Source organism: Perna viridis, chromosome 1 (genome assembly GCF_037379345.1).
Source record: "Perna viridis isolate PV_CMFRI_1.1 ecotype Kerala chromosome 1, ASM3737934v1, whole genome shotgun sequence".
In the NCBI taxonomy this organism is placed as follows: Eukaryota; Metazoa; Mollusca; class Bivalvia; order Mytilida; family Mytilidae; genus Perna; species Perna viridis.
The window spans coordinates 31,931,457-31,952,950 of NC_142445.1; the positions used below are offsets into that span (position 1 = coordinate 31,931,457).

At 32.2% G+C, this 21,494-nt stretch overlaps 2 protein-coding genes across 7 annotated transcripts in view; one reads left to right on the plus strand and one right to left on the minus strand.

Moving 5' to 3' along the window:
* The first annotated feature begins 99 nt into the window (after window positions 1–99).
* Window positions 100–7,752, plus strand: LOC148628392 (proteasome subunit beta type-2-like). Its single transcript, XM_088586732.1, has 6 exons — window positions 100–263; window positions 4,114–4,236; window positions 4,986–5,056; window positions 5,526–5,688; window positions 6,847–6,896; window positions 7,568–7,752. Exons 1-6 carry the CDS (start codon window positions 173–175, stop codon window positions 7,673–7,675), a joined length of 606 nt encoding a protein of 201 aa, XP_088442858.1. The 5' UTR covers window positions 100–172; the 3' UTR covers window positions 7,676–7,752.
* A 2,253-nt stretch (window positions 7,753–10,005) lies between these two features.
* The window catches only part of LOC148628393 (regulator of telomere elongation helicase 1-like), a 56,675-nt gene continuing 45,186 nt past the window's right edge, over window positions 10,006–21,494 (minus strand). For 5 of the 6 annotated variants that reach the window (XM_088586630.1, XM_088586639.1, XM_088586656.1 and 2 more), the window contains exons 28-35: window positions 20,263–20,289; window positions 17,724–17,795; window positions 16,655–16,762; window positions 16,182–16,326; window positions 13,824–13,955; window positions 11,429–11,692; window positions 10,741–10,838; window positions 10,006–10,148 (exon numbers count right to left, since the gene is read on the minus strand). In XM_088586630.1, the coding sequence (XP_088442756.1) occupies window positions 10,062–10,148; window positions 10,741–10,838; window positions 11,429–11,692; window positions 13,824–13,955; window positions 16,182–16,326; window positions 16,655–16,762; window positions 17,724–17,795; window positions 20,263–20,289 (933 nt within the window). In that variant the 3' untranslated portion in view covers window positions 10,006–10,061. The remainder of the gene's footprint in view (window positions 10,149–10,740; window positions 10,839–11,428; window positions 11,693–13,823; window positions 13,956–16,181; window positions 16,327–16,654; window positions 16,763–17,723; window positions 17,796–20,262; window positions 20,290–21,494) is intronic. The other variant, XM_088586666.1, reaches the window with a different exon arrangement.

A 21,494-nucleotide genomic window follows, 5' to 3' on the forward strand; every position in this document is an offset into this window, starting at 1 on the left:
AATAAAACGTATAATACAAACCAGTGATATTACTTTTTCGAGTAACCTTAGCCAGTGGCTCCGATATACCGGATTTTCTTTTTACCGAAAACGGTTGCGGTTTAATAACTTTTTGCCGGAAGTACTATTTTGCATTTTCATCGATACCGAATATTAATTTTGACCGACAAAAATGGAGTGTTTGATAGGCATTCAAGGCAAAGACTTTGTTGTTGTAGCTTCAGACACAGCTACAGCAAGGAGTATTGTCAGCATGAAACACGGTAACTAGTTTTTTTAAATGGCCCCACCGGCTTTGTACTTGTATGTTTCTTGTTTGTAACATCTATCTCCATGCGCAGAGAAAAGTGACAGTATCTTCAGTGTGATATAGTTGGTCACAAGATTGAAGTCAATAGAGAAGTAGAACATTTCAAAAATTTAAGAAAAAAACTAATAACAGATTGCTGATATTTTGCTCTAAAAATGTACTACCATTCAACATTTTTCATTGACGGATAATGTTTTACTAGTTTTAGTGAGCAGATTGACGAGAATTGACTTGAATTGAAAAGATCTACATGTGTTCTCTGACCAGTACCGTCATGACAGTATAGTGGACTTGGGGAATACGGGTTACATGCTCGTACATAGTACGGGAGTTTGTGTCCTATCAAAGACTAAAAAATTTGTAGTCCCTGTTTTTCATCATTAAGCATATGGTATTTAGGTATCAGATAGACTGAAGAAGGGATCTGCTTGTTAGTGCAACAGTTTGGTGGTCCAAAACCTTGTTGGTCTGCTAGTCCAATAGTCTTACAAGGGGCAAATATCAATGTCTCAGTGATAGTACCACTTAAAAACACTGACATGAGCTCACCTGACATAAAACCAAGACTAAGCTATAATCATCGTCCTGTGTCAGTCATCTGTCCGTCCCTTTAGGTTTTTTTTCCCAAGGATTTTTTTTTCATCAGAAATCACTGTAGGGATTGTTTTCAAAGTTGGTAAATAATGCATCATCATCCTTTATCAAATTTGTGGGAATTATTATTCATTATGGCGGCTTGTCAAAATACATGGCAGCTATATATGAATAAACCATATAGTTTAATAGAATATATATATATAACAGCAGTGAGTGCTGTGTTTGTTCTACTTCCAAAATTCTGAAAACAGCTTGTATCTGGTTCCAATCTGGGTTGGTTTCATCAGCCAAGTGGCTGCTTCCAGTTACATCTAGGAGTGTATAATAATTATCCTTTAAAGACCATATTCTTCATTTGTAATAAATCCATGTATGTTTCAGTGTTCTAGGATTCCTATTTCCCATTACCTGGGGGAAATGAAATTTGGGTCGGGGAAAGTCAGGTACTTAGTTACATTTTCCTGTGGCAGGTTGAAAACTTCATATGCTGTAAGGATTTATTTTGTTAGGAAAGCAGTCATTGACTGTGGGAAAGTTGATTTTATATGTATTTTTCCCAAGGAAACCTCAATTTCTGAAAAATCCTAGAACACTGTATTTTACAAACTTGTTTTATATGACACTTGGTTAAAAAAAATATTAATAGATAAAAAATACAAAATTCCTACCTACAAACCTGGAAGTTTTGCCTTTATAACAGAAAACAGTCATATATATTTCCTAATCTTAAATGAAAAATAGGCTTGGATGACAATCAGAAGGAGTACATAAGAAAATGTAAAGAAAAGGGTATCTTTTACACTTTACTCTATTATAGTAAATGTTGTTTACCAGTAAACTCTCCAGGTCTAAATCTGAGGTCTAAACTCCTGTCTGAAATTTTTAAATCTTGCAGTAATTATAAAGCATGTATGGAATGATACTAGTAATCAATTTGAATTTTAAACATTGTTTAACCCAAGCTGAAAATGACTTGAAGCATATAGAAAGAACCCTGGAAAAAAAATAATGAGTTTTCATCTCATTTAACAGCTGAGTATGACTTAATCCTATAAATTTGCCAGGATTAGGTGGATTAACATACATGTATGCATATAGGGTAAACAGTTGGAATTAAAATATCTTTAATATGTTTTGCTCTATTCTATTCTATATATCACAAATTAATTTAATATGACCATAATAAAGTTTGAAATAGTGACTTTGGTTGCCAGCATTTGACAATCTTAAGGCTATGCCATGTTAGGAGAACATCAGTCACAATAAAATGTAGCAACAGAAATTATGATTTAATTGCATTTAAAAATCAAAGACGGGTTTTGTCAAATATTCTATGCCACCGATTTGGGCTTTCTTTCAATATCCAGGTGATTTCAGTACTCTACTTAACTTAACTCCCAACCAATCAGTGATTTTCTCATTCTCACCTTGCCATAGATATATGTATGGACTTGGCTCAGAACTTAAAAAAAATCACAAATTTTAGTGAGCTGAAACTTGAAGATTTTAGGTTGATTTAAGGAAGACTATGCAAGGATGATGATTGATAATATACACTTGTTCTTTTCCATTTCACATCTTTTGACATTGTACATTTGTACATTACTAGCTAAATTAGAGTATTCTTTTTTTCGAATTAAGAACTATATTGTTGTGTAACATAAGAGTGTGTCAAATGGCTAAGATCGGCAAACTTTGAGTGAGTTCAGAAAGGTAAAACCTCAACTGAAGTTGTGATATGCTCTAAAATCAGGTGATTTAGTAACCATGATGACCCAATGTCTCTCAATCAAAATAACTAGCAGCCTCTAGGTCATAGACTTGTCATTTCTCTGCTATATTACAGAAAGTTCAATGCTAACCAAGCAATTCATCTTTTAATGTAAACTTCCCATACAAGTAAAAAACATGCATAGAACACATATGAATGGTGTTTAAGAGGTACATTTTGATCTCATATTGAGTTGAAATGACGATTCTATGGCACCCCTCTGCAACAGAAGGTGGTGTAGTAGTATATAATTATGCAAATAATATACAAATATTATGAGTGTGAGAAGTGGCTAATAATCAACTTAAAGAGTAATCAAGGGAACCAAGGTTATAGCGGTAATCAAAAGAATGTAATCCAGGGACAAAGACCAGACATGGAAAACAGACATACACAACAAAGAACATAAAGTAACTAAAATCGTACATACAAAGTAACAAAAGTAAATGAGCAACTCGGACTCCACTAAAAACTGGGAGCATGGACCAGGTGCACCGGCAGGGTAAGCGTCCTCTGCTTTTCTAGAAACACCCGCCGAGTTGCTCAACTATAAATAAATGAATTTGTAAATATAAATTACTGGGATTGTATTGAGGTCTAGAGGTTGGTGCAGGATTTGTCTTTTGAACATATTCACCATATCCATTCTCCTTATACAATGTATTGTCCAAAATACATACGTATATAGGTATAAAATTTAAAAAAATATATATAAATGTAAAATATTATACCTACTTACTTTTTTTGTATCCTGATAGAAGTGTATGTCCTATCATGTGAAAGCCGTTTGTTACATCTCTAGTAATGAATTAAATTGGAACTACTGTGAAAGTACTATTGTTCATGGGATACTAATTTTCGTGGTTTTTGTGGGAAGGCCAATCCTTGAAATTTGGTTCCCATGGAATAGGATATTTCCATTGTTATGTATACTGAAAATCTCAAAAACCACGTATTCAAGAATCCACAAACTTGTGTTTCTTCCCAAATCCACGAAAATTAGTATCCATGAATTAAAATACTTTCACAGTATATGTATAACCCGGGGATTGAATTTCAGAATTTTTCCACTAGCTAAATTTAGCAAGTACTGAAAATTTATAATGGCTAAATTTAAGTTTTTGGGGTTATTTCTGGCCTTTACCTATATGACATATAGAATTCCACTAGCAAATTTTAGCAAGTGGAAATAACTTCTACTAGCAAAATTGAATTTAAAATTGCATTTAGCAAGTATTTCCCATTAAATTCAGTTACCGTAACCTGCTTGTATATTCATGTATGTATATTAGGACAAGAAAATAAATACCTGTGTTTCTGCTCTAAAAATTATTTTAGGCCTAATGTGTACAAGTGTATTTGTGTGTAACCCTAAAACCTATCCTGTGTCAGACATTTATACTGGTCAATAAAATTGGCTACATTTCATTTACAGATACTGATAAAATGTTCAAATTGGGTGACAACTTGATGATGTTAGTAAGTGGTGAATCTGGAGATACAGTACAGTTTGCTGAATATATGGCAAAGAATATACAGCTATATAAAATGAGGAATGGTAAATATTCACTTACATAAAACACATCCTTGGGGTTATTCATGGCAAATTTTTTAAAAGTTGACTGGAAATGCTTGTTCTTTGAACCACAAAAAAAGCAGCCTCAGAATGATATACTGCCAAACAAACTTAAACATGCTCACGTTCTTTATTTCTTAGGTGACACAAATTGTCATTAATTTATTATTAATTCTAAGGACATGGAACTTTGTATAAGCAGTGTTCTCCCTAAGATTTAGATAGCATCCTAGTAACCCCTGAATTAATATGAATGTAGCATCTTGCATCGAAAAATTATATCATCACACTTGTATTGGGCCCTATGGGAAGTTCTTTTTGAATAGCATCCTGGTCGGAAAGATAGCATCAGGGCATTGTGATGTTATATGGTCCCAGGGAGATCAGTGATAAGCTATTAAGCTTGTTTCTGATTCCTACTATTCATTTTGTATGTACAAATGTATAATGTGTTTTACTGTTTATTGGATTTGTCTGTGTTGACTTGAATGAATATGTTTGAACAAAAAACTTTTTTAAAAGTTATGACCAGAGTAAATTTAAATAGTCTCTTCGTATTCTTTTTAAAGGCAGATGGATGCTTAGCCCCTTTTTATAGGTTTGAATTAAATAATTGGTAGCTGTCATTGAGGTTGTCATTGTCGGAATGATAACCCTTAATTTTCCAGGTATACTTAAAAAGTGATTTACATTTAGATTATACTTTACTATGCTTGTAAATTTCTGTGTAGGTTATGAACTGTCCCCCCATGCTGCAGCTAATTTTGTGAGAAAGAATTTAGCTGATTATCTAAGAAGTCAGGTGAGACAATTTTAATGCAGTACTGTCAAGTCTACTATAGACAGTTCTTATTAACACCTCTATAAAAACACCAACTTCTATATAGTTATAAATGCTAATTTGAATTCAAAATATTCAAAATATATTGATTGGGACAGTGGCAGATCTAGGGGATGGTTAAGGGTTATCAGAACTCCAGGAAAATGTTAATTTCATGCAAAACTTTGGCAGATATTATCCTGGAACCCCTTCCAAAATCACTAGATCGGCCAGCTGGGTCTTCTGACATAAAAGATGCAAGAAAATGGAGGGCAAAATAATTGTTTACATAGAACTTGGAAAAAAATAAAATATTGTGCCTGATGGTGATTTTTAACAAAACAAAGTTTAATGTAAGATCTTTAATTTAAATATTTGTTGGCCATTGACCAATCACCCTATATATCATAAAAAAAAACCAAAAAAAAATTAATTGTTAATTCTATTGCAGACCCCATACCAGGTAAATTTACTTCTAGCAGGTTTTGACAAACAGGAAGGACCCTGTTTATACTACATGGATTACTTGGCATCTATGAACAAGTGCCCATTTGCTGCTCATGGATATGGTGCCTTCTTCTCATACAGCATCTTGGATAGAAATTATAGAGAAGGTAATACACAATGAATCCAACACTGCTCCTAAGGGTACAAGACCTTGGTATCAGGCATCTAATGTGTAAGATTTTAGCTTGTCCAGTTAAAAAAATTGAAATCTTACCAGAAGGTGGATGAGATTTCATTGTTTAACATTTTCTGGAAGTTAAGGATTCTTTACTCACTTATAAAATCATTCAGTTATTAAGAATACAAAGGCTGCCTATGTATTAACAATATTGTCATAATGTGTTTATGGCAGCTGATGTTCAATGTCACCTTTAGGTGAAACCTGAAACCTGGAAATTTTACATTTGCTTAAAAAAAATTTAAGAGGAAAGATAATCTACCTATACCCTCGATGTAATAGCACTGGAATGTTTTTAAATCTGTTTTGTCTTTTCATTCATTGAACTTTAGTCCTTGCCAGAATTCTTTTTTACCTGCATCACTAATGGCGACACAACGTCTAGTAGCCTCTCCACTTTATCCATCTGTCTGTGAGTCTGTTTGTCCCTAACATTAAATGGGTACTCAGTTTGTTTAAACTGGGACTCAAAAAGTATGTAGACAGTATTGTTCAAACTTTGCACAGGGATTATATACATATATTCACTTGCACAAAAAGCTCTTGTGGTAATTCATGGCAGATTTTTGACAATTGACTGGAAATGCTTAATCAATTAATCACAAAAAAGGAGCCCAATACTTGTATCCTGCCAAACAAACTTAAAAGTGCACACTTTCTATGTTTTTAGGTGACACAAATATATTAAAATATTAAATCTAAGGATACAACTATTTGTATAAGCTATGTAGGTCTATTATTGAAAAAAATAGTTAATTTTTCCTACATTTTGAGCATGTTGAACTTAGCCATTTTTTTCAGCAGTAAATGTACTGGTATATGCTATCATTAGGACATTACACATGGAAATTTGTAACTCACAATATAGATTTTTTATTGAACTTACTGGTGTATATATACATATTGTGATGACACATGTAATTGTCTTATTGTAGGTTATGGTTGCAAAATAAGGAGGAATTATTGGCACCAGTTAACTGAAATTAATTATCAAATGTTTTGTCCATAAGAGATGGTCACAAACTTGAGAAGCAATAGGTTTACTAAAGATACTTCTCTACCAATGATTTATGCATGTATTTTTCAGACATTACAGAGGATGAAGCTGTAGAAATTCTCAAGAAATGTATTGATGAAGTATGTATTTCTGTACATATAGTCACTCAATAATCTATCCTTAAATCTTTATGTCCTATGAAATTTATCTTAATTAAATTATATGTGGGAGGTTAGGGTTGCCACAAGATCCTGTTTTAAGTACCAAAACCTTTAATAAGAAAAATCTATTGAATGGAACTTGATCACTGCATTTTAGCTAACCCCTTTAACATTACTGTTGTTGTTTATTGGCTGGAAAGGTGTTAATCAGAATAGATAATAGAAATAAAAACAAACCTTCAGTACCCTGGTCTATGGCTGCACCTCAGTTCATATTTTGGTATTTTAGGTTGAAAATGATTTTCATATTTATGGATGTGAAAGTAAGAAATTTATAATAAAAAGATGGACATGTTTTTCTTTTAAAGTCAGTAAAAAAAATTGACTTAAGAAATAAAGAACCATATCAGTATAACATACATGTATACAACATATTTGTGGTTGGTGTTTATTAACCCAGTAAGTTTAAACTGAAATGATATTTTTCTGATGAAATGAAATTAACCACTTCAAAATTATTGGAAATCATGGTTGTATTTAACACAGCCATAGTTACATTTGGTGCTTACTTATCCGAGACTACCAGTAGTGAACTAAAAATTCTGAAAGCTTTTGTGATGTTTACTTATGTACTTTTTGTGTATTTGTAGATTCAGTTGAGATTTATAGTAAATCTACCAGCATATACTGTAAGAGTGATAAAGAAAGATGGAATTAAAGATCTACCATCATTAAAACCAAAGCCAATTGGAATCTAGTGCAGTGACATACAAAGTGAATGCCATTAATGTTCTCTAATTTCATCATCATATTGTTTATTAAAAACATGTCTGTAGTTTCTGTGTTGATCATGATGCTAATGGCTCAAGAATAGAGTTTGAGAGGTTATCAGGAGACCAAGAAAATCTGAGGTTATCAAGTAGACAAATAGTGCATGTCTTTAAGTGTACACCAATGATTAGATTCAGTGGAAGAGTTGGTCTTCCTTTCAATCGCTTGTTAATTAACTCCCTAGGCATTTGAAAACATTTTGGCATATATCTTTGCTAAATCTTTATCAAGGTTAAGCAGCTTATCAGACAAGAAGAATTGCAGAGAGACTTCTATGAATCATTTAAGATTTTTTTCTCTTTGGTTTTACATCATAACACAATGATTTTTCACTTATATTATTAAAAGTAGCAGTAGTAGTTGTTCGGTTAAATGGTTTAGAATGACATTAAACCTGTTAAGCAGAAACAAATTAGTTTCTGCATTATTCACATAAATTGTAGTTCAAACCTTAATTTGGATAGTAGTGTCAATACTTGTTCAAACTATTAAAGCCTCTATTTTCTTCGTTGTACAGTATATGAGGTAGTTTTTGCAGGGTGCTAATTTTGGTGTATTTTAACTGTCTGAAAACGTAAAAAATAAATTCTGTAAATGATATTTACTATGCGCTTAAGTACCTGGTGCATCACATGGCATTTGCCAAATTAAGAATCTACAAAATTTTAGTATGCTTGTTTGCCAAATTTTCTAATATGACGTCATCATATCGCCAAACAGTACATATCGGTACAACCCTACCTTTAGCACCTGCGCACTGTCTCTTTTCTTTTGCTGTCACTTCGAGACAAAACACTCATTTAAAAAAGTTTACACAATGATTAAACGGCTGAGAGGTAATCTAATTGAAATCAATTAATACAAATACACACATTTAACACATACGACGACATAAATATACAAATTTAATCCAACTTCCATACTGGGGAGGTTAAATGGAACAGCTGTTATTATGGCTATGCCTAGGGAAATTTTTGTCACAAAAATTACCATGTCTGTCATATTAGAAAAGAAATAATTTCTCCCGGGGCAGATTTATACTCATTTATATGCTCATTTAACACCTCGCTATTGCTCGGTATTAAATAATTGAATATATATGCCGTACCCATGTTAAAATGAGTACAAATCTACCCCCCATGAAGTATTTTTTAATTATACCTGTACCTGCCATACAGTATCTGTTCCCAGGAGGTAATTTTATTATTAAGTATAACTATTACTTCTATCATGTAAAATTTCAAAAGGCCTGCCTTTTTTATTTGTACTTTGAAAGTACTATCGTTCATGGGGTATCAATTTTCATGGTTTTCATGTGAAGGCCAAACCACAATATTTGGTTCCCAAGGAAAAGGGGATTCCATTTTATGATTACTGAAAACCTCAAAACCACGAATTCAAGAATCCTTGACTTTATGTGCCTTCCCCAATTCATGAGTTAAAGTACTTTCACTGTACTCTTTCATTTTTATAAAGGTTGGTCAAATATTTAATCACAAAAATGAGTTGTCTTTAAGCTTGCTTCAACTGTTTGAGGTATTCTCAAGCTGTGACCATATGTTTTATCTTCTTACGTTTTGTGATGTTACTTTTTTAAATTATCTTGTTCTTTCTCATCAACTGCTTACCTTATACCTCATCAATGTAAGTTTTAACTAATCTGCATGCATAATTGTGACACAAAAAGTTTTAATAAATCTTTATCAGTGAAAATGTGAAGAGTGGAGTACAAGTCCTGCAAACAATCATGTTTTCTTTCGTGAGAAAAATGGGGTTGACATATGGCAACTCAGTTTAGGGGAGTACATACTGGCTGGTGAATTTACAAGAGACTTGCCTTCAAATCAGCAAAATAATGTTCTATTATTTTTCAAGCAAAGAACTTCTACAACCAGTGATAAAGCAAAGATACATTTAAGGTTAAATTTAAATGAAAAACCATCCCAGCTCAGTAAGCTTCACACTAAACAGCAGGCTGATCTTGGTTAACAAAAAACTCATCACATAGAAACGGTTCAGATAAGACTTTCATGAATTTCTTAATCTATTTTTTTACAAGCGGCCTACTTCAATAAAAGTATGAGAAACTGTGACAAAAATGATACTGACAGTAGCACAAAATGGTGACAACAGCAGAGCAGCCTTGAATCAAATGCTTGACTCAGTCTAAAAGCACAAAGAATAAGGTACTGTGAAGAAATTATTTAACGAGCTGCAAAAAAGGAAAAAACCTATGTGCTTATAAGAGGACTGACGATGAAAATTTGAAATTATTTATTGAACACAATATGGCAGATCTCTGTACAGTTTTTGCTAATCCAAATCTGGACCAGTGAAGTACTTGGCCACTAAATGCCTCCTCCTAACCTTTGCATTACACACAGGACACAACTTATTTGTCTGAAAAAAAAAAAGAACAACAATAAAGCTATTTGGAAATACTCAGAGCAAACTAATAAAAACAATAAAAAAAAAAAGAGCTTCACTGAGCACAGCATGATATGACTGTAACATCTGAACTCTTTCACTTAGGGCAAGTGTAGACACACTATTAGTTTTAAAAACACTTAAGCGCAGGGTCTTACAGTTCAATATGGACACAATATAGCACACCATTTGAAATTCAATTAAAGGTGAAATCAAAGACTGAAGTCTTCGAATTCGCATATCGTCAAATATTCTATGCCACTGATTTTGGCTTACTTTCAACATCTGAAATGGTACAAATGCAATATGCTCTAAAACCATGTGAATCCTATAAAAAAATTGAACTTAGATCAGATCAAAAATAAATTAGAAAAATTATGAGCAATGACACTAACTTGATAACCTGCATTTTTAAACACATTGTTTTGAATTGATCTACTCTCATGTCAAATATCAAAAGCATACACCAAAAGACAAAAGAAGCCCAAAACAAATGTGTTATGGATAGATAGACAGACTAACACTTTTTCCTGATGGGGCCCTATGAATGAAACTATTGCCTTACATCAAATGCATTTCTCCAACAGGGAAAACAACATATGTGGCCACACCCAGCTTCAAAAGGCCTTTCTGCAGTCTTCTGACATTTTTCACATGTATAACCTACAAAAATATCAGCCAAAAATAATATTTTTTTAAGTTACTATTACAAGTTGATTACTTGGTTTAAAATGTTAGATGATCACAACCAAGTTAACTCACTGACTGACTCGAAAAGCTAATGTTACAAGCTGTTTTAGGAGAAGTAGTGAAATAAGATTTCAAGGGCAAGTGTTTGAAGACTCCCCACAAAACAAATCTTATTGATAATTATATGAAAAAAAAATGGTATTATGTTTTTATAGTAATTTTTTCACCATACATGACAGGCAATTTGTCAGTTATGTATGAATACTTTCTTAAAATGAAAAGCTTAAGCACTATTATTTTATTACTGAAAATTCATTTGAGATCAGGTCCACAAAAATTTGTCTTTCGCACCAACAAGTGAACGTAACAGAACCAAAATCGATGTCATAGTTTTTACTTTTGGTTTTCAGTCGCTGGCTAAAAGAAGTTGATCATTCAACAGTATCTAGAATGTCTAACAGACTTACAATAGCAGCTATTGCTGATCAAAGCTGTTTTTAATAAATCAAAAGTAAAAATTATTCTCCCTTTTTTTTTCACTGTCACAAGATTTGACAAATTACCTGATGGATATTTACTAGCACAAGGTATAGCATCAGCTTTCAGTATTTTATCCTCATACTCTTTCAATCTATCAGTATTTGATGATTCTAACTGTGGAAACAGATCTGTGCTTTGATTTAAAGTGTCAATAATTTTATTCTCATTGTCATTTTGATTTGTATCAGTCGGTTCCTTGACTTCTTTGCTATTATTTACTTGTTCTAGTGTATTACACACTTTATTTACAGTCAGCTGACTTATTTTCTGCCTTTTCTCAGGTGCACCTAAAATTCATAATTATAGGAGATTTCAACAACATTTTATAAGCAAACAACAATTAAACCTCTTTACTCAAGAATCTATCTATGGGAGTTTTATTGAAATCAATCAATGAAGCAAACATATGTGGCTGAAATAAATTCTTAATGCAATGGTGAACAGAATACTAGGGTCCCTTGCTTTTTGGGAAATAGCATGGGATGAAGAATTTACAACATTAAAATACAGTGACGTAGCTACTCAAAATTGAACACAGACAATTATGGTGGGGGTCTGGTAGGGAGACTAAGGGAGCAACCCCACCCCCATCCCCCGAAGCTTGGAAATTCATGGGTTTAGGAATGCATCTTTCTCAACAAGAAGGAATCTCAAGACTAGTTCTTTGTTATTTTCTGTTTATAGCTATTTTGTCAACGATTGGCAAATTCAATCAGTAAGTTTCCAGTCTTCTCGAATATTATATACAGATTATTCAGGATGACAAACACAATATAGACAATATATTACTAGTCTATGCTAACAACTTTTGATTTAAAAATGAAAACAAGGTAGTGCAGATCTTTTTGTATATATATATATATATATATTAACCATGGTCTATGAATTGTAGGTATACTACATATATATGTTACATGTCTCCTGTAATCATATTGTGGATGAAATGAAATCTAAAATCTTTCCCTATTTTATTCACATTTCATATATATTTATTTATTTATTTGTATCACACATACAAAAACTACAGTATTACTGTCAGGCCAACAACATTTTTCCATTTTTTGCTTGATTAAATTTATCAATAACAGTTTTCAAATCAATGTCAATGTCTGTGTGAATGTTCAGATAAATTTCCCATCTTGCTTTCCATCTCAGGATCTCTTGGAAAAGGTTTCTTCAGACTCAATATCGTGACATACACATGATGAATTTGCAATTTATCTTCTTGCTTTAAATCATTGAGGGGTTGTGCAAGAAATCTTCCTTTGAAATTACACAAACAGTCTCATTACTCATTCAAGGGATGATCTAAAAACTGATAATATATTATAATGCCCCAGTAGTTGCATACAATTGTAACAGCAGGGTTAGCATGATTTCTTTGCCTACCTGTTGTTCTAGGCTTTCGAATACCTGTGCAATAGAGACAGTTTTGTCATAGAGGGATTTGTACACAGATATGTCATTTCGCTCTGTTTATAAAATACAGAATCATTGACAGGCGTGGTGTAAGCTATTTAGCTTGGGAGAAAGTGAATAATATTTTGTTGCAATATTTTTTTAAATCATACCTGGTCTTTTCGGCAAAGGACTTAAAAACAAGCATTTAGAAAAAAAAAATTAGATAGGCATTTTTTGGTGCACGCAGGTGCATCACTGTATACATGGTAGCTACACCACTGAAATAACTAAGTAGAATTCACCTTTGCAGGAAGTCAATAATCAAAACAGGCTATACAGAACTTTTAATACCATATGGCAGGTTTAATAAGGGTGTAAAATTTGGACTTAAGATTTTAAAGCAAAAAGGTATATGAAAAAAGTTTGGAAGATATTAAGTGGTGCACTAAGTACTTAAGCCCAGAGTAAATATTTGGTAGAATTTTGGCTTTATTAGACAGAAAATTAGCACCCCACGAAAACTACCCACTATACAGTATATAGTAAAGTCTAAAGTGACCTTCCAAGGAGGGCAATATTATAGTCACACAAGACAAGTGGTCTTTATATTCAGGTTCATTTATCATAAAATGCACTACAAAAGGATATTCAATCAGTTTTTTTTAAACAGGAGATCATTGTTCAATACAGTTGGTCATTAAGGCAGGTTTGACTGTACAAACAAGTAGGTATAAGTATATTACACTGAGCATTATGTACCTGCTACACATTACCCCACCTCCCCCCACACGTACATATATTTTTAACTCTCATTCCAATTCCTTTATTTCACAAATGATCTGTTCCTATATTCTAATGTATGAAGATTTTTAACATATATAAATTTTTCACATTTATAGCACTAAAAAGTTCAGAAAAAATAACCCACAACAAACCCTTCCAAGATAACAAACTAAACTTTTATTTGAGTTTGACTAAAAAATTGCATTTGAACATCAACATTGGATCAAAACTAACCTGAGTCATCAGAGAGAAGTCTTTTCTTAGAAACAGAATCTTCTGGTTTGTAGCCACAACCTATACCTGTGATGTTTTTACATAACTTGTCAAATTCATATTTATCTTTGGGTCGAACAAATCTGTAAAATTCTATAAAAAAAATCTGTCTTAAAATGCCACATTACTATGGTATTGTTTGTATTAAATCACTTAATATATATGCATGCCAATAAATATTAAAGTGCATAAAAGATAGGTTACCATAACATAAACATAAAGGACAAAACATACAGGTCCTTCTTTAGTGCAACATAATGAATACAATGGCTCACCTTGTTAAATTTTTGCCTTTCAAGGGCAATAACTCTAATAAGGAGTTGTCAGACAATTTTGACTCATTTGATTCATTGGAGACTTTTGTAAGCCTTATAATAAGGATCATTTCAGCAATTGCAAGCTATTAGCTAAACCTAACAGATTTGGAGATGTATGCAAAAATCTGCTGTCTAACCCCATTGTTCTATTTTTAGAAACGGCAGCCATGTTTTTTTCAGCGATCAAAAATCAATCATTTCGTTAAGGATACCCTATGAAACAAAAATGTCAGCTTTCATTGAATTTTGCAGAATAGTTTCTGAGGAGAAGATTTTTTAAAGTAATAACATCAAACACAGCAAAAAACGTCCCAAAAGGGCAATAACTCTATCATGGTCCAACAGATTTTCACCAAAATTTAACCACAGATAGATCTCATCATGCTGAATACTTTTACTCGTGACAGAATTTCGTTAAACCTAACCATTTTGGAGATATATGCTAAAATCTGTTGTCTCACCCAAATGTTCTATTTTTGGTAACAGCAGCCATGTTTTTTAACCAATCAAAAATCCAAACAGTCATTTTGTTAGGGATACCCCCTATAAAACAAAAATGCCAACTTTCATTGAATTCTGTACAGTAGTTTCTGAGGAGATTTTTCAAAGTAATAATATAAAAAAACGGCAAAAAACGTCCAAAAAGGGCAATAACATGGGTACAGGGATTTTCACCAAAATTTCTCCACAGATAGATCTCATCATGCTGAATATTTTTACCACGTGTCAGAATTTGGTTAAACCTAACCATTTTAGAGATATATGCAAAAATCTGCTGTCTGAACCCCTATGTTCTATTTTTAGTAACAGTGGCCGTGTTTTTTTAACAGATAAAAAATCCAAATTATCATTTTGTTAAGGATACTCTATAAAACAAAAATACCTACTTTCATTGAATTCTGTAAAGTAGTTTCTGACGAGAAGATTTTTTAAAATAATAACATTAAAAACAGCAAAAAACATCCAAAAAGGGCAATAACTCCAACATCGGTCAACAGATTTTCACAAAATTTTAACCACAGATAGATCTCATCATGCTGAATACTTTTACCCATTTGAAATTTGGTTAAACCTAACCGTTTTGGAGAAATTGTTAATGACGACGGACGTCAAGTGATGGCAATAGCTCACATGGCCTATGGCCAGGTGAGCTAATTAAAGCTAGCCTAGCTGGGAGAGGACCTCCATAATGTTGTTATAACTTTAGTACAATCCCCTTGCTTGTATTCTTGAGCAAATAAATTTGTTTAAACTAAAATCTGCCTAGCTTTTCATTTAACATCAACAAGATCAATATGATACAAAATGTTTAATGACATTTCAGTTTTCTAATCAGAGCAGTCTTTCCTGTTATTTGTCTGGTAAAAAAAATCTATCGAACTGATGTTGATAAAGTTTCTTTCCAGCTTTTCAAAGAAACAAGAAAATTTTGCAACAAAATTAACCAACTACAGATTTTGTGTCTAAAAGTCCAGTGAGAAAGTAAGACTTTAAGTCATAACCATAATAACTAAAAAAATGGCAGCCTTCTCGGTGACGATGTCTTAGAATTTGAAAAATATTTTTCTAAATACAATTGGGCAGTTTAAATTTCTTCATTTTTACATTGCTACATGCATGTGGTTATATTTTTACAGCAAGTAATATATTTAACTTCAGAAAATAAAGTTAATAGAATGATCATTACTTGACAAACTGAAGAAAACATAGAATCAAATATGGAAAAATCGAAAGTAACAATCTCCTTGTCAAGTGCCCAGTTACTTAAGACATTTCATTAGGTACTGGTAATTAAATCAAGAGAATATAATTTTTATCCCTTGAAGTTAACAGTTCAACTGGCTGTAATTCACTTTTTAATTTCTATCTTATTCATATGAAAATGCCTATAATTAGTGCTATGAAATAAGCACCATTGATAACATGAAATTATAAATACAAATGTTCATGAGATAATCATACCACAATATATTTCTTTTGAATTGTACATTTTTGTAACTACCTTTGAAAAAAGGATAATTCTGGGGATCTTCTGTAAATAAACCAACCAATACAGGAGTTAACTGTTGTAAGTTCCCTTGTTTCTTGTAGTCTATCAGAGCTTTGGAAAACATCTTATATTTCTCAGAGGGTAAAATCTTCTTGACCTGAAAATTATAGTTTTCAGACAAAGTGGCATGGCATAAATACTGTAAAAAAAGGAATAAAAAAGGAATAATGAAAGCTAATATTAAGTAAGATTATTGCAAACAAATTTGCTGATTAAAATTTGACATGAAGGGACTGACACATACCTGTTAAATATGCTGATGAAATCATCAGGTTAGCCAAGGTTATTTTTTATTCATGTGCTAGCCCATGCAACCCCCTATGGTAGAACTGTATCCATCTTGCATTTCAATTCAGGGAAGCTAATTTTAACTACTAAAATTTTGATGACTATAGCATCAGATTGAAAAACAATGAAATACTTACTTCTGCAATATATGACTCTGCTGTATACAAATGGATAGATTTCACTTTTGCTGGTTTATCTGCAATGTTGTCTAATATGCATGATTTTTCTGTCATAGTTTCTTTCCTCTAGAAAATAAAGACACAATGCTGTTATTTTGTTTTCTTTTTGTATATACAAATGTAATGAAGTTTAATCACTCAGACAGAAAGAAAAATAGGAGAAACACTATGGCAATGTGTGAAAGTTTCATTGAATTCAAGTCAGTGGTTTAAGAGGAGTTGCTGATGTGAAGTTCATGTTTCACCAATGCCCATGTCTACAAGAATAGCAACTTATCCTTTAAAATTTTCTCAGAAATCTTTTGTAAGATTGTGCAGGTGGGAAGCACATTAGTAGAAAATTCTTTTCTCACTGATGAGACAAGAAAATTCCTCATTTTAGCTGTGCAAGATTACCTTATCTCACCCTCAGGTTGAGAGAGAACATATGAGCTTTCCAGTAAAAAAATGGCACAAATAAAGATTTCGTGAATGATCATATCTTACCAGTATGTGACTATTTTTTTTTTTAAATAATAACTTTATCAGGAATATCTGGTGATTGATTATTTCTTGCAGTAAGCTTTTTTCCAGTGACTGTATTGATGTGACCTTCATTTTACACCTGATCATGATGTATCACTTGCCACATTAATACTTCATTTTCAGCTATTACATACAGGTCATTTCAAGTTAAATATTTAATCAGAAAATGAAATAGAAGTGAGAAAAAGAATCACACACCAGCTTTTCATGCAAGACTGGGAAAAATCAAACATCCTTGGGTAAGATATACATGTAATAGTTCTCTAAACTTGGCAGAGCCTTGTTAGAGAATGATTAAATCTTACCATGGGGTCTTAGATTTCCCTACCTTGCATTCGTACAGGTGTAAAATTCTTGATACCTCAAATGTAGGAAACTTCATAAAAGCAAAATGAGTGGCTGAGTTAGCCTGAGTCTCACAAAGATGGTGAGGGTTAACAAGTATGACAGATAGCAACTAACCATACCCTTTCTTGTTGAAAGAGGGAAGCATAAAGATTACCTTTATTGTTATTTTTTTCTTGTTCTGTTTATTATAAACGGCATTATTCTTGGTGTGTTTATAGGCAGCAGTCTGAAAATAGAACTACAACATGTGAAAAAGACATTGTATCAAGACACATAATAAACTACTATTAAAAGATCTATTATTTAAGTACTTCTCCAAGAATCAAGTAAAATGTACATAAAACAAAAAAAAACCACAAAACACAAAAAAAACAACACAGATTTTATGGCATTATCCAAGTGTTTATATCTCATAACCTCCAGGAATTACTATCAAAGCGTTTGTAAAGTTTAGTTTGCCTTTTAAATATTGATAGGTCAAATTTAGTTGAAATGCACTGGAAAAATGACAGGAAAATTTTTCTGTATATTTTCCCTATACAATGTATAAGCAGTCAAAAAAGACCTAAATCACAGATGCTTTAAGACAAATTTAAATAGCTTTTCAGTTGTTCTCCAGATGTATTGAACATGTTTAAGGCAAAGAAAAGCTAACTGAAAAAAATGATGTGCCTGTTTCTTACACAGAATGGTACACAAAAAAGAGAAGCCAAATTTGAAGGAAATTTGGGTTTCTAATTATCCTAGCATGTTAATTATGGGAGAGTCCATGAAAGATCCTGGCATTTGATAAATTTTGCTTTTAAAAAATACAAAAATAACAATCATGGAAATGTTGCAAATTTTGGTAACAAGTCATACATTCCAAATTTTTTTTTGTGTTCTTTTTCTATGTCTAGAAAAGCAAAAGTTTGAAACATGAGGTAGTATCATGCTAAGAATACCAGCATTGCTTCCAAATATGTTCATGGAATTCATGTTCTGGGAGAAGTGAAAAATCATAAGTAGCAATTATTATGTATTTAATGAAAAGGCAATCTACCACTTAGAAATTAGGGAATTTGTAACAAAAATTAGCGAATTTTACAAATATTATTCCTATTAAAACAGTAAGCTGGGATCCATCATAACTCAAAATACCAGAGGATGAATAACTCCTCATGTCAAAGTTGTACACAAAATTTGAAATTATTTTGCCTGGTTGGAGAAGAAACCAGAGGCACCCAGGAGCCTGAATCATTCACTTGGATCACTTTTTACCCTTCAAGGGCATTAACTCTAACAAAGCATCATCATAAAATTTTGATGACCCATTGGACTTTAGTAGGCCTTATAAGAATTATCTCATCAAATAAAAGTTATTTTTATCTATTATAGTTTCAAAGATACTGGCCAAAAATTGTGATTTTTTGCCTTTCCAGGGTAATTACTCTTACAAGGAGTTGTCCAACAACTTCGACCCAAGAGACTTTTGTAGGCCTTATCATAAACATCATTTCGTCAATTGAAAGTTTTTTTAAATCAGTAATAGTTTTCATGATATTGGCTGATAACTGCAAAAACGTTATAATTTGCCTTTCAAGGACAATAACTCTATCATAGAGTCATCAGACAATTTTGACTAGATCATTTCATCAATAGAAATATTTTTCCTATTAATTGTAGTTTTCAAGATATTGGTGGAAACCACAAAAATCCACATTTTTCACGTTTCATGGACAAAAACTCTAGCAAGAAAGTATCTGACAAGTTTGACCCAATGGTAACTTATGTAGAGCTCCTCAAGCTGAAGAAGGAGTCACATTTATTTTCATATATCTCTTTTAGGTTTCAAGATAAATGCAGAAATTGATGACTTGACCCTGTGGTCTAAAAATAGCAACAGTGGTCATGTATTTTGACGGATCAAAAATCTAAACACATCTTTTGTGCAAAATCCTGTAAGGAACTTCTTTGCAAAGTTTTATGCAATTTTGCTCAGTAGTTTCAGAGGTGAAAATGTTTGAAAAATTCTAAAAAGACCCATTGATGGACGCCAAGTGATGGCAAAGAATTTGGGCCAAGAGAGCTAAAAATATGATCAGAACAGTAATTTTCTATTTTTAGATGAACATCATATCTGCAAACTTACACGATTTAATTGTGTTTTCACAATTTTGACCATTTGTCCCTCCAACACTCCATATTTTGTCAAAATAATCAATAAAACAAATTCAAACCCCTAAATTTGTGTTTCAATCTCAGTTCTTTGATAATAAGAGCCATAAATCTGACAAAAGTTGTCAACTGCTGTCTAAACAGGTAAGGGTACTTTTATGACAGGTAAACAATCTCTGATAAGCAATCAGCTGATCAGGGTTATGTTGATGATTGACAATAAGAAATGAATCCTGATTGGATCTACACTTTATGAACAGCCAATATTTTTTTAAAGATTAATGAATACTGTCAATCTCACAGGTCTAAAATTTGTAGAACCATGTATGTAAACAAATTATAAGGTTACAATTTTGACTAGGGAAGACTTTGACCTAAAACGTTGTCAAAAATTGGCAGGTATGGAACATACATGCAATAAAAGATGATTGCAGTACAGGCCCCATCACATGATTAGAGGTAAAATAAGGAGACAATAGGGTATTTGTTTCATACCTGAAAAATCGAATCAGTGGCTAAGTTCTATTCATACTTACATCATAACTATCATCTAAAGGAGTGGCCTACAAAATATTTAGCTTTTAACCTATAATGTTTTTGTAATCTTTACCTAATAAGGTTTCTGAGAATGAAAATTTTGTCCCATCTTTATTTATATTTGATTGCGTCCATTTGTATTTGTTTATCATAAGTATTCACTCAAAACCATCAGTAAACAATTCAATTATTTCTGTAAAAAGCAGAGATTGGTTTAATACAATATGTACCATATTTTCCGGGCTATAAGTCGATTTGCTTAATTTTGACCAAAATCGACGAAAAAAACATAGACAAGTTGAATTCGGCAGATAAGTCGCGGTTCAGATGTGAGCATTTATATCGTACATGTCAGCGAAAATCCGAGTTGAGCAGTTTGTTTTCAACAGCATATTATTCCAGCAATGTTACTAAGTATAAGATTTCTGAATAAAATAAATATCTGTATTTTTGTTAAAGTGTACTTTGTCTGCAAGTTCAATTATTTTTATTGAATGGTGTGTCAAATTATGGCTCTGAAGCCATAGGTCATCAGGAGAACGAAATCATTAATATGTCAAATGTGGGCAGCCATGTGTGAAATAAGCGGGAAATTCATTTGATGAATTGGTCATAATATTAGCGGTTAATAATAAACAATATTTCCTGGTATTACGAAATACAATAAAAAATAATTGTTACCTGCAAATTTGGTTGCAAATAGCCATTTAGATAACACCTTAATTGAATTATAATTTGAGCCATGTGTGAATATGTTACGACATACCGTAAATGGGTATAAATTTGTATATTAAAAGACCGATGACTCCAAACACTCGATAATGTTTTCCAACTTAAAAAATGGGTTTTGTGAATGTATCTTCTAGAGTTTATTTATATATTTTATCCATTTTAAAGTTTCAGAGTTTTTATTACCATCATCGTATTCATTCATAAAGGATAGCGGCAATGATCAACAATATTCGAATTCAATCTTCGGTTCGACTGTTTGAGTGACGGCTTTTGTTAATTGCAGAATTCAAAAATTTTGAATTAAAGCAATCAAAAGTGAACTAAATAAATCTAATGAAAAGAATTTTTGATGAACATTTTTCTTGAAAAATCCTTAGATAAGTCAAAGTGGACGATAAGTCAAGGCTGACACTTTGCTGAAAAAAATATTGACTTATAGTCCGGAAAATATGGTACTTAAACAGGACTATTGCATGAATTATATAGAAAAAGCTCTCAT

Excerpts from the sequence above, each read along its gene's own strand:
- LOC148628392 (XM_088586732.1), top strand. The coding sequence starts at position 173 with ATGGAGTGTTTGATAGGCATTCAAGGCAAAGACTTTGTTGTTGTAGCT. Across the intron at positions 264-4,113 it reads TATTGTCAGCATGAAACACG|ATACTGATAAAATGTTCAAA; the intron begins GTAACTAGTTTT and ends TTTCATTTACAG. Across the intron at positions 5,689-6,846 it reads GGATAGAAATTATAGAGAAG|ACATTACAGAGGATGAAGCT; the intron begins GTAATACACAAT and ends TGTATTTTTCAG.